This window comes from Marmota marmota, unplaced genomic scaffold (assembly GCF_001458135.2).
Source record: "Marmota marmota marmota unplaced genomic scaffold, marMar, whole genome shotgun sequence".
In the NCBI taxonomy this organism is placed as follows: Eukaryota; Metazoa; Chordata; class Mammalia; order Rodentia; family Sciuridae; genus Marmota; species Marmota marmota.
The window spans coordinates 8,325,323-8,338,319 of NW_026000051.1; the positions used below are offsets into that span (position 1 = coordinate 8,325,323).

The window sequence follows — 12,997 nt, forward strand, 5'->3', positions numbered from 1 at the left end:
AGGTCAGTGGAAAATTGGGTAAATGATAGGTTTGATGATAGAATATTTCTAGAGAACAGGTTGAATAGTCCTGGTGTCAGGCACAGAGACAAGATTGTTGGAATGCTCTGTTGAAATTGTTCATTCTCTCATTTATCATATGGCACACAATAACAGATTTATTTTATTGTTTGTGAACACTTTTTGTTTTACAAATAAGAGTTCTGTCATCACTAGGAAAAAAAAAAGATTTGGAAGTAGTCAGTTAAACTTGAAAATGAAGAGTAAAAAGAGAGTCCTTGTCTTTTCAGAGATTAAGAATAATAAAAGCTAATAATAATAGGAAATAGTGTGGTTTTGGTGCAAGACCAGACAGTAGGTGGAAAATAGTAGACAACCTAAAGATTTAGAGCAAGACCAACATCTATATGAGAACTTATTACAGGAAAATGGTGGCACTTAAAAGCCAAGCAGGAAAAGATGGAATATTTGGAAGTGTTAGAAAGACTGGTTAATTATATGGAGCATAACCTGAGAGAATTGCTATTTAATTGCTACACATCATGTATAAAGGTGGATTCCAGATGGATTATGGTTTTACATGTGACATCAAGAAAATAGAAAAAAATTTATAGGAGGCTATGAGTTAAAAGGGGAAAAACTTAAACAAGATTCCCAACATTAAAAAAGCTAAAAGGCAAATATTAAATCAGTTACATCATAATTATGAATAAAACAGACATATGAAAAACTAGGAAGTAATATTTGCAATATTTAACAGAGGAGGTACTAATAACTAGAATATGCAATGACCACTTTTACTTCCATAAGAAAAGTGTAAGAACTCCAGTGAAGAAGAGTTCAAGAAAGCCAAAGGGCTAAGTGTATGAAGAGATGGTCAAATTGACTCTTATCCAATAAATGAGAAAGTAAGCGATATTTCACTTTCTATTTGTTAGCTTGGCAAACATTAGAAAGGAGAACAAGAAAAACATTGGCAAGGATGTGAGGACGTTGAGACTTCTAGGCACTGCAGGCAGGAATGTACACTGGTGTGATACCCTCAAGAACAAAGCGCTTGTCAGCATTTGTGACCCTACAGTCCTGCCCCTAGATGTGTATTTCTGAGTGATTCCCAAGCAGACATATAAAAGCTCAAGGATGAGGATATTTTTGCACTGTCATTTGCAGCAGTGGGAGGTCTGAGGGAATTCGGGTGCCCATCAATGGCTGGTAAACATGATGGAGGTGTACCAAGGGGCTGTTTAGAAGCAACATCAATGGATTTTAAAAACATAATTTGAGTGAAAAGAGTATACGGAAATCTATGACAATGTACTTTATGTAAAATAAAAATGCAAAAAATCTAACAAGTGTTATCCATACACAGAGTGAAACCTTAAGCACATGAGAATAGGAAAGTCCTGGGAGTGGGGAATGAGCATACAAGGTCACAGGGGAGTGAGGAAGCAAACATTAAAGTGGCCAGGTGCTGGTAATGTGCCATGTGGTTCATTCAGCTCTTTTTATTTGAAGTCTGTGACTAAGAGGATATCAAGTCTTAAGTAGAACTCAGGGGATTTCTTTTTCTTTATTCTGTTCCTCAAAGCATGAGCCCATCAGGAACAGAGATGCCAGGTCATATAGCTGAAATATTGCCAGTAAAGAGAGTCCATCTCCTAAATCATACTCTTGAACCCTTTTAATCACAACTGATAAATTTATATATCCTGAGGGGAGATTCATGAGCCAAGGATTCCACTAAGCCTGGAAGTACCAGCCTCCTCTGTCAGTTGATGTCACTGCTAATGATGTTAGTGAACTTTGCTTTCTCATGTTAATTCACTCAATAAATTTTCTTTTTTTTAAAGAGAGAGAGAGAATTTTTAAAATATTTACTTTTCAGTTTTTAGTGGACACAACATCTTTATTTCATTTTATGTGGTGCTGAGGATTGAACCCAGCGCCCTGCGCATGCCAGGTGAGCATGTTACCGCTTGAGCCACATCCCCAGCCCCACTCAATAAATTTTCACCGAATTCTAGGAGACAACCTAAGCACCAAGGACACAGAAAAATCAGATATAATGACAGTTGTTCTGATGTTTGAACACAGTGACTGTCCCAAGGCCTCTTTCCTAGGTAAAATTTCCCTAGCTGCTTTTAATCCTTACCTTAGTATTTTGTTAGCTACCATCAGGCACAGGTGAAGCTCCCTGTGTGGTGGTTAAGTATTTCTTTTATAATGTGAAGTCATGGGGGACAAACTGTCATTTATGAAATTCTACGTTATTGGGATGGAAGTAATCATATACGAACTTATCTATTTCATAGCTTTCCAAATTGTGTTCTTTGGGAGATTTACCACCATCAAAAAATGGTTGGGAAGCTGAGGGTAATGTAATAGAGGGGATCTAGATCTCTAATTGGGTAAATTCTATTTTGGTATTTATATATTGAATAACTGCATAAGAAGTTGCATGAAAATGTGATTGGAATAATATACTTAACTGTGAAAAACTGAGGCTCACAGAGGGGGTGATTTACCCAATTCCATAAACTAAGTTGTCAATGGGAGTGGTATGAGCACCCAGGCCACACCAGGTTTCTCTTCCCTTACTGGCTCGCATGCGTGAGCTTACGGTCCTTGCTGCTGTGAAGATCTTCAGAGGTTGAGGTGAGAACACAGAATCTGAAGATTTCCTTCACAGTCTTGGCTTTGGGGACAACCAGGAGCCAGGCTGGACCAACAGAAGCTACAATTATCCCTTCCAAGTGCAGAACCCCTTTTCTTGGGGTCTAACCTGCTAATATTATGTAAATGCAGGAGAAACCAGGGAATGTGAAGCCTCTGGTTTTAAAAGCTAAGGCAGCGTGCCTCAAGCTTAGGAAGCATAGGCAGATGACCTGGTTTATAGTCTCAGCCACAGAAGCCTCAGATTCCATCCATACTTGCAAAAAGAGTATGTCATACAAAAGAATTCCTTGATTTCTAACATGCTAGGATTGAGGACTTGGGTATAGTGATGGGATTAAAGATAAGAGTACTTACTCAGAAAAGGATTGGTGACCTCCAGAATGGCTGTTTGAGGGTCCAGGCATCCTCTCCTCACTATCATTGACTGAAGGAAGGGGAGGGGGCAGGGGGAGGGCAGATCTCTCAAAGCAGGCAAGGGAGGAAAGGGCCCAGGTTTGGTGTGGGAGGTGACAGGATTCACTGTACCCTGGGAGTCGGGTGTGCCATTGTCACGTCAGTCACTCCCTCTCTTCCTTTAGGGTAGGAATCCTGCAAACAGGTCCCAAGCATGAGGAACATGCAGCTTTCCCCACTCCCCAGCTACCATCAGTGGCCCCTTCAGGTTTCATCAAATGGTGAGGAAGCGTGGGGACTTGGAAGGAGGGGATTGCTCTTCAGGTAACCTCACCCCGAGAGGCAAGCAGTCTTTCCATCCACCACCCCAGGGAGCTCATTAAGAAGGGAGACTTGGGAGAAGAGTGGGGACTGTGGAATCTCACTATTCACAATTTTTTTCAAATCTCAGATAATTAATGACTTGCTGTCCTTGTGATTCCGAAAGAGTTCAAGGTAGATAAGTAGAGAAGACTTGGGCCTGGGCCTGTCCCTTGAATGTAGGGGAGGACGTGTGATGCCATGGAAATGATCCTGGGAGTGAAGGTTCCTGAGCTCTAGTCAGCCAATAAGTGGCTGTGATTTTGGGTGAACTCGTAGCCTCTTTGAATTTTAGGGTTCTCATCTATAACATAGGTGTAGTGGTACCAGTAAATCAGACAGCATTGTCTGGTGTTGAGCTCGGATCCAAGTGGAGGAGTTGGGGGTCTGGATTCCCGGGGCTGCATTGCCATGAGAAGTGAGGTCCTGGCAGAGGAATCCACAGTGGGTCTCCAGAAGGCCCTACATCACATTCGGGAAATATGAAAATGGGTTGGGATTTCAGAGGACCAGTGGTTGTGAAGAACTGAGGTTGTCAAGAAGCGTATCAAAGATCTCTTGGATATGATGATTGCTGAAGAAGAGAACCTGAAGGAAAGATTTGTCAAAAGCATATCCGGACACCCTGTGAGGTCAGTTTCATATCCAGCCGTTTCAGGAAGAAGGAGAAACATCTATCTTGAAAAAGTCTGCACACTCAGATGCAACTGATGTGAAAACCGAAAAAGGAGAGAAAACAGGAACTGAAGCTATTTCAAGAACAAGACCACGAACTGGGTGAATGTCTTGGCATGTCCCACTGTGACATGGACAGCACCTCCGCTCCCCGCTTAGAAGAGCTGAACCAGTTCAGACAACATGTGGCAACATTGAGGGAAGCAAAGGCATCGAGATGTGAGGAGTTTGGCAACATAAAGAGACAGATCGTACTGTAGATGGAAGAATTAGATCACACACGAGACACAAACTTGGAAAAAGATGTGGTGTGTGAAGATGAAGACACCTTTTGTCTTTGGAGAATACTGCAACACTATAAAAATTGCTGCAGCATCCAGAAATGTGAAGATCATCAAACGAAGTAGCATGTGAGGGTCTACATGCTCAAATTCGAGAGTTCTGGGCTAGCCCTTTTCCTGAAGAAGAGAGAGAAGCTGTGGCCACAATTATGGCTGGGTTTAAGACCAAGGTCAGGAAGGCACTGCAATTGGAAGTGGATTGGACTTTAAAAAAAAAGTGGATCCATTGGAAGGACTGAAAATGCAAAACATGAAGAAAATGATTGAGGCAATTTGAGTGAAGCTGCTCATTGCAGGGACTTGTTTTTATACCCAGGAGCAGAGATGAGCTTTTGCCCCTTACTATGCTGAGGACTACACAGAAACCCTGCTTCAGCTGCATGATGCTGAGATTGTGCAGTTAAGAAACTACTGTGAAGTTCATAAAGAACTGTTTGAAGGTGTCCAGGGGTGGGAAGAGAGCTGGTGGCTTCTCCTAGAGTTTGAGAGAAAGCTTAGATACAAGTCAATTTACAAAGCGGGAAGGAAATCTAAAAGAAGAAAAGTAATGAGTCAAGCTCCAGATAACACTCCCTAAGCAGGAAGAGGAGTTGAAGATACAGATTGAAATGTGGGAAAAGGAGGAATCAAAGGCATTTGTGGTGAATGGGCTAAAATTTATGGAGTACATGACTGAGCAGAGGGAGATGCACTGATTGAAGATCACCTGGTACCTGTTGAGAGGCTGAGTGCGCATGCACAGGTGTTCATCCTGGGGGGCGGGGCAGAGGCCAACAGCTGCTGCATTTCTCTGGAGTTTCCAACAATCCTTACACATGCTTCATACAGTTTCCTGACACTCTCCACCCACCTCCCAAAAGTCAGGAGCAGCAATGTTTCAAGAGCCTTTGTTCACCAACCTGACTTTCCTGTCCAGATTGGCCCCAAAGGGAATGTTCGTCCTTTCTTTTGCTTCCCACTTGGTTTGGGGCAGGTGTGCCTTCTGTGCATCATCATGGCTGGACCAAGTTATTTTCTGAATCAGTGAAGGTGTTTTCATGCTCTATGGCCCAAAGTGCCCCCTTGGGTGGAAAAACATTTAAAAAAGACTCAAGGCCACTTGTGTCTCTCTCCCTGGGCCACAAAGGCTCAGTAATTCCCAGGGCAACAAGGACAAGAGGGAGAGGCTGAGCCTTGAAGCCAGGGATGGCTGTCCCCGGCCGCACCTTAGAACAGGGCAAAGTGGCCAGGCCCCAAATGCTATTTCCCTAAGTGGAACTGGCAGCAGTTCAGAGAGGAGACTGGACACCGATCAGGAGATGACACATGATTCCTCTGTGGTCATGGAAGTCCAGATGACAAGGGGATTGAGGGACCACAGCCTCATGCTGGGAAACCTGTGTTCCAAACATTGGGACCAAGCCAAAAAAGTGCAATTCTATGTAAAGTCTAGAACTGCTGATTGTCCTTGAGAACTTTCAGTAACAAGATGAGGTCAGCTGTACTCACTACCAGCTCTCCTCATAAAGATGCAAAGGTCTGTGGCAAGGAAAGGACAGGGCTTAGGACAAGGCAGGCTGGGCTAATAGTCTGAATGGTGCCAGCTCTACTGCACATTGGCTGCTTGATCCTGGGGAGCCCCTTAACCTCTCCGCTTCAAATTCCTGGGCTGGGATATAAGACTGCTATTTTACTCCTGGTGGTCTGTGTGTACAGAGCCCAGCATGACACCCAGCACACAGCAAATGCTGTCCTGAGGGCTTCAGGGAGGATGTGAGGCTACAAAAAACAAACCATTGGTCCCACTTATCATTTACCCATGATGAAGACACTAGGAGAAAAGACCACTAGGAAAATAAATCTGGCCAGATAAAAGACCATCTGGAGAGCGGATTTTTCCAAATTGTTGCTAACAGCTAACTTGGCCACTATAAGAGTTTTTCCTGACATGGTCTACAGATGTCTCCACCTGTGGGCCATGCTTCCAATTCTCTGGAGTTAATATCTGGGCCAGTTTTACTCAAAGAGTTCTAGCATTTTCCTCCATGTTGTAGTCAGCCTCAATCTCCACAACAGGGGCTGCCACAGGGAAAAGGCTTCCTGTGACGAGCCACTCCTCACAGAGCTGGTGAAGAGCACCCAGGTACTGCAGTGGAATGACCTCCTCCTCTGGCCTGCACCTCAGTCTTTCATCTCTCCTAACAGGTCTCAGGAGTGGTCCAGAGATACATTATCAGGTCAATGGACACATCAGTGTTCCTCAGGATCCAGTCAAACCATTCAGAGAGAATCACATTGTCCACTTCAGGTACCTTCCCTCTTCTGTACAGGTTTTCCACAAAAAATGTGTCTTGTGCTGTGAAATGAGCTCTCCATCAGTCATACAGGACATCTGAGGATGAGTGTGCCGGTCCAACATGGTGAGCTGCACATATGTCTGCAGTGGGAGACCCTATTGATGGGCCTATGGGACATCAGACCCAGGGGATTGTGGCCATGGCATTTCTCCATTTGGGTACAGGCTCCATTAATACCTCGATGTCTGTCGTATGGAGAAGAACTCCAGCCATGTTATCTTCCCACTTGCAATTTTGCTGTCCACACAGATCACTGATTTTTTTTTTTTTGGTTTTCTCTATCTGGAAGCCAGATGCATTGCTGCGCCCCCACCCCATGGCCAGTGGCTTGAGGTAGGGCTCCTAGTGCCCCCAAGCCCTGCGCTACACAGCACCAGAGCTCCCAGCTCTGCAGCATGGCCCAGCATGTGGATGCAATGGCCCCGGCTTCCTTGCTGTGCCAGTCTTTGATTAGCTTTGAGAATGGGGATGAGACCTGGACTGCTCTAACTTACTCAGGTTGTACTAAGGACCCCGTTGCATTGACAGTTGAATGGACGCTGCATTGACAGTTGAATGGACAAAACCCTTTCAGTCTTTGCTTTTTTTCTCAGAATGGCCCACCACAAATTTCAATTACAGATTGCAGATTAATAGATCTGCCAATAGATCTTTACCTAAGTTATAAGTTACCCTGCTGTTATAACTTGGGTAAAGACTGTTGGTTGTCTCTGCTTTTTTGCTGACTCACATGGGCCATAAAGCTGTTGGGACTTTCTTATTTTGGTTGTATGGGGATGGTTTATATCTTTGAATCATTTTTGTTTTATCATTCTTTTTTTTTTTCTATTTTCATGAAGCTATTTTGAGGAGTCAAAATCTAAACTTCCACCTAATGACCAACAACCATGCAATTAGAGCCTCAGAAAAAGAAGAAAGAGAGATTGTGGAAAAAAAGTATATTTGAAGAAATGCTGGACTAAAATTTCCAAAGGTGAAGAAAAATATCTATCCATAAGGCTCAAGGAGCTCCAAGCAGAATAAATACGAATATATCTCTACAGAGTCAAACTAGAGTCAAATTTTTAAATTACAAAAATAAAATCAGCTAGAGCAAAATGATTATTTACCTAGAGGAGAAACAGAGATAAGAATTGTAGGCAATTTATCTTAAGAGACAAGGCAAGATTAAGAAAATAGAACAAGATTGACACAAATCATAATCATTATCTCCGTATTCTCACTTCAGTCATTCCTTACCCTGCTTCAGTCTGGATCCCTCTCCTTCCTCCTTTACAAATCCATCAAGGTCATCAACAGCCACCTTTTCACCAAATCCAATGGGTAATATTCCAGGTTTGTTTTGTTGAACTCTCATATTTTGATGCTTTGTCTCTTACAACTTCCTATTTTCTTGGATTCTTTAATACTCATTTTAAGTCTCCTTTGCTAATTCTTTCTCAAACTCTTCAGTGCCAGAAATTTTCTGCACTCTAGTTCTCCTAAGTTGCCACACTATACACACTTCCTAGCTGATGTTACTTACCATGACAACAGGCAAAAATATGTTAAATGAACTAAATTTTCTTTATTTCAATATTAAACCGATCTCCAATATTTACATATATGTAATAAGCTTTCAGTAGAAGAGCCCAATATGTTTTCCTTTGCTTTTTTCTTTATCAAATGGCAGATCTATGGTATCATTCCCCTTTCAACCACTCTTCTACGAGTCATTATGGTCTGTATTTGAGGTATCTCCTATAAAGCTCATGTAATAGTGCAAGAATGTTCAGAGGTAAAATGGTTAGATTATGACAGCTGTAAACTAATCAGTGGATTAATCTATTTGTTGGATTTATGGTTTTGATGTAATACTGAGTGGTAACTGTAGGCAGGTAGGGTATAAGTGTCTTTGGGGATTTTATCTTGTTCCCCTGGCTTCTCACTCTCTTCCCCACCCTCCCCTCTCTGTTTCTCAGCTTTCTGATTTCCATGAGCTGAGCAGTGTTCCTCCACAGGCCCTTCTGCCATTGGGTCCAGAGCAATGGATCTAGCTGACTATGGACTTAGCTCTTGAACCATGAACCTAAAATAAACTTTTACTCCTCTAAGTTGTTGTCAGGTATTTTGGTCACAGATATTAAAGGTTGACTAACACATAAGGAAATTCCTGGTCTATTCTCAAGTTCTAAGTAGCAGCATTCCACTCAGTGTGGTAAGATATTTAGCAACTGGCTTTGACCTTTTCTCTGATGATATCTACCTGCATAAGACATTTCTTTCCTCTTCCTGATGCTCATTACAACTTTCAAGATTAACTTCTGGTCTCTCTTGTTGGAGTAGCAAATATGTTCGAAAACCCTTCAGATACTATTTATTCACTGCAGCCTACTCCTCCTGAAGGCTAACAAGATATCTTAGCAGGGCTGGCCTCATGTTTGTCAGAGACAACACTCGAGATCTCAGAAGAGTTCCTAGTTTGACTCTTCATTTGAGGGCCAGACTGGGAACCCTTTCATTCCCCAAATGTGCTCTTGTGGTTACTTGTTATCTAGAATATTCCTTTAGTTTGAACTTTTGGGAATATCTCTAAGGCCGTTCATAAAAAATACTTTTTGAAATTGTTACACATTTGTTTGGGTAAACAGATCTGGGGCTAAAGGAAGATTGAGATCAGAATTAAAAAAAAAAATCACTGTTCTCAGGACCAAAGGACTTAATTTAAGTTAATAGAAGCTATGATTAATTTAATATATGCCAGGATTAACTCACATTCTTAAGTGATTTATTGTACTGAATTGAGCATGAGAAAGCCATGGCACATATAGAGTAACTGGAAAGGGTACCTATCTTCTAAGTCATCATCTCCTAAACCAAATGATAGGTGGGTAATAGTGATAAACACTAGGTGTAATTGTAAAAAAATGAGAACTACTGAAAAATGGGTTTATTTCCTGGCTTGCTGGTTGCTCCTGATAGTGGAGGAAGACAAGTGAAGACAAGGACAGGAACCTTGATGTTGGACCTGTGTGTTTCTGTGGATACCAGATACCTCTTTTGGTGTCTTTAAGTCTTCTATGCAACTTTGGGTGTGCCACTAACAACCTGTGTTCCAAAAAAGTTGGTAGTTATGAGAATTTGATGAAATGTTTGAGGTAAAAGAATTGAGGAGGAAAGTGGGCGGAGGGAGGGAGGGAGAGGGAGAGGGAGGAAGGGAGAGAGAGAGAGAGAGTGTTGGTTTTACATTGCTACTTTGTTGAGAGTAGTTACCTACTTTATGAAACAATTGCCACACTGATGTGTTTGTGTGTCATTCTAGATGTGTACCAGGCATTAATGCTGTTCACAAAACACTTCTGGCTCTTGGTCTTGCAGGTACATGGTTGGATGATGCCTTCTGGCTCCCGTATTTCTGTGAGGTCAAGATTAGCTGTGGACAATGAATTCTAGTCAGAATTGGCGTGGGTCATTTTTGGACCACAGTATTTAATTGGCAGTGTAAAATCTTCGAGAGTAATTCTCAGCTTCTGACAGAATGCTGATTAGTATTTACAATGATGGCTGCTCCAAAATCTTGGGTCCCTGAGTATTCAAAATGAGAAACACCCTTAAACTTCTCTATAGTGGACATTTTGTATAAATGAGAAATGAAGTTTTAACGTCCTAAGATTTTGAGATTGTTTATTTCTACAGCATAGCCTTGCTTATCCAGCCGGATACATTGCTTTCTCTAGCACATAATGGGCAGCTTACTGAAGTACTGGACATGTGGAGAAAGAAAGAATTAAGAAGTAAAGGAAAATGAATTTGGTGCTGAGAGTTCAAGTTCTGGCCCTTGGGTGTTAATGATGAAATATATATATATATATATATATATATATTTGTAGTTTCCCTATCTTCCTAGGCTTATTCTCATTACTCTTAAATTGAACAAAGCTTCCCAGTGCTTCTTTCTGTCTCTCAAATATATTCCAGTGTTTAATGACTTACTTTGAGTGTTTTTCACTACTCAAGTACTCTGCCCATTTCCTCATTTCTTAAAGATTCCTCTGTCAATTGTTCAGTCCATTTTTTGGGGATGACCTCAGGTCATTCCTTTAAGAACTTTTTGTGGCTGGGGATGTAGCTCAGTGGCAGAGTACTTGCCTATTATAAGCAAAGCCCTAGGTTCAGTCCCCAACATGTCTCTCTTGCATTCTCAGTCTCTCTCTCTCTCTCTCTCTCTCTCTCTCTCTCACTCACACACACACACACACATGCACACACACATACACATGCACACACAAATACATGAAAGTTTTTACAAATTCCTGATTAAATTCATATAGATTCATCTTCTGAAAATAAATGGGAAATTTTTTTACCTCTTTGACTGCTGTCCATTTCCAGGCTTAAAGAAGTTATTTGTACAAAAATATTTATTCCACCATATAGGTGGCAGTCCATGAGGATGGTAAAAACTATTTTCATGACACCTGGATTACTAGTGACACCTAGTTGGGTATTGAATATGTCTTTGGTCAATGTCATGGAGAGAAACCAAGTGTTTTGTTCCCATCCAGTGTCCTCACTGGTAGCCAGCATCTCCACCACTCATGATCTTTTTGAGCACCTTGTGGAAAATGGTTAGGAGGAAGGATAACCTGGTCAACTTTTAGGTCATCTCCCAATAATGATATTGTATCATTTCATTCTTTCTATGAGTGAATTCTGTCCCTTAATTTCCTTAAGCCTCTCTTCATATCTTTGTTCCTCAGGCTGTAGATGAAAGGGTTCAGCATAGGAGTCACTACTGTGTACATGACAGTGGCTACCCGGTCCTTCACCACTGAGTACATGGACAGGGGCCTAAAATAGACATAGATGACACTCCCATAGAATAGGGCCACTATGGTAAGGTGGGAGCCACAGGTAGAGAAAGCTTTCCACTTTCCAGCTGCAGAGGGGATTCTGAGCACAGTCCCAATGATTCTCAGGTAGGAGAAGAGGATGCACAAGAAAGGGGTCACAATGACAGCCAGGGTCTCAGTCATGACCACTATCTGGCTGGAGGTTGTATCAGAGCAGGACAGCTTTAGCACAGGCTGGGTGTCACAGAAAAAGTGCTTAATGACATGGGAGGCACAGAAAGAGAGGCGAGACATGAGTAGCACCCAGAAGAGGGCGTGCAGGTGGGAGATGGTGCAAGAACCCAGCAGCATGAGGAGGCAGTGACATGGGCGCATGGCCACATCATAGTGCAAGGGGTTGCAGATGGCCACCAGCCGGTCGATGGCCATGGAGGCCAGCAGGTAACTATCAGTGTTCCCAAAGGCCATGAAGAAATACATCTGGACCAGGCAGCCTACATAGGAGATGCCCTTTGTCTCTGACAGCAAATTCGCCAGCATCTTGGGCACAACGACTGTTGTGAAGCAGATGTCCATGAAGGACAAGTTGCTGAGAAAAAAGTACATGGGTGTGTGGAGCCTGGAGTCAGAGCGGATGGCCAGGATGATGAGCATGTTCCCCACGAGGGTGACCAGGTACATGCTGAGGAAGATGGCGAAGAGGGGCTTCTGCAGGTGCGGGTTGGAGGAGAGGCCCAGGAGGATGAAGCCCGAGGTGCTGCTGCTCTGGTTCTTTAACTCCATGTCTCTGGACAGGATTTGGAGGAGTCGTGGGACAGATGTGCAGGGCAACCTCTCAGGACTGCTTCTCCCCTGACCTCAAATGTACCTATCTGTCTTTCTATCTATTTACCTATCTACGTACACACTTGCTGGAATATATAATTCTATATTATATGCTTATAATATAATCTATATATCTCCACTGCTATTTCTTAGGATATTTACAAAATTATAGAGCAACAAGAGGTAATATTCTACAAGGGAACTTTGAAAGAATTCCACATCACCTCCTAAATGAAAAGCCACAGTTTTTCATGTATGTTTAGCAACTTCTTGTCACCTAATTTATCTGAATTCTTTTCCTTTCTAAGTATTCTTCTTAGTTTTTTTTCTTGATTTACTCTTTAGTGTGTTTTTTCTCTGTTTTGTCTCAGAGGAAGAAGTTGCTGGGTCTCATCTGGGATTAGGATGCTCTCATACCGGGGGTGCTCTTGAATGAGTCCTCTCATAAAGGTCCTCTTCTCCCCATAGATCTGGAGGTGGTGGTTATAGTGGGGACAGCAGAAAAAATGAATGTCAGAATTATTCAGTGCTTTTTGCTGTCCACAGAATGCAGATGAGA

At 42.3% G+C, this 12,997-nt stretch overlaps 1 protein-coding gene and 2 pseudogenes across 1 annotated transcript; 1 reads left to right on the forward strand and 2 right to left on the reverse strand.

Annotated features, from left to right (window-relative positions):
• Positions 1-3,551: 3,551 nt before the first annotated feature.
• LOC125619657 lies at positions 3,552-7,099 on the reverse strand (annotated as a pseudogene).
• LOC107152195 lies at positions 3,841-4,993 on the forward strand (annotated as a pseudogene).
• A 3,556-nt stretch (positions 7,100-10,655) lies between the features above and the next one.
• LOC107152236 (olfactory receptor 1L4) lies at positions 10,656-12,631 on the reverse strand. The gene has a single exon (XM_015497757.2). The coding sequence runs from the start codon at positions 12,394-12,396 to the stop codon at positions 11,461-11,463; it is 936 nt and encodes a 311-aa protein (XP_015353243.1). The 5' UTR covers positions 12,397-12,631; the 3' UTR covers positions 10,656-11,460.
• Positions 12,632-12,997: the final 366 nt, after the last annotated feature.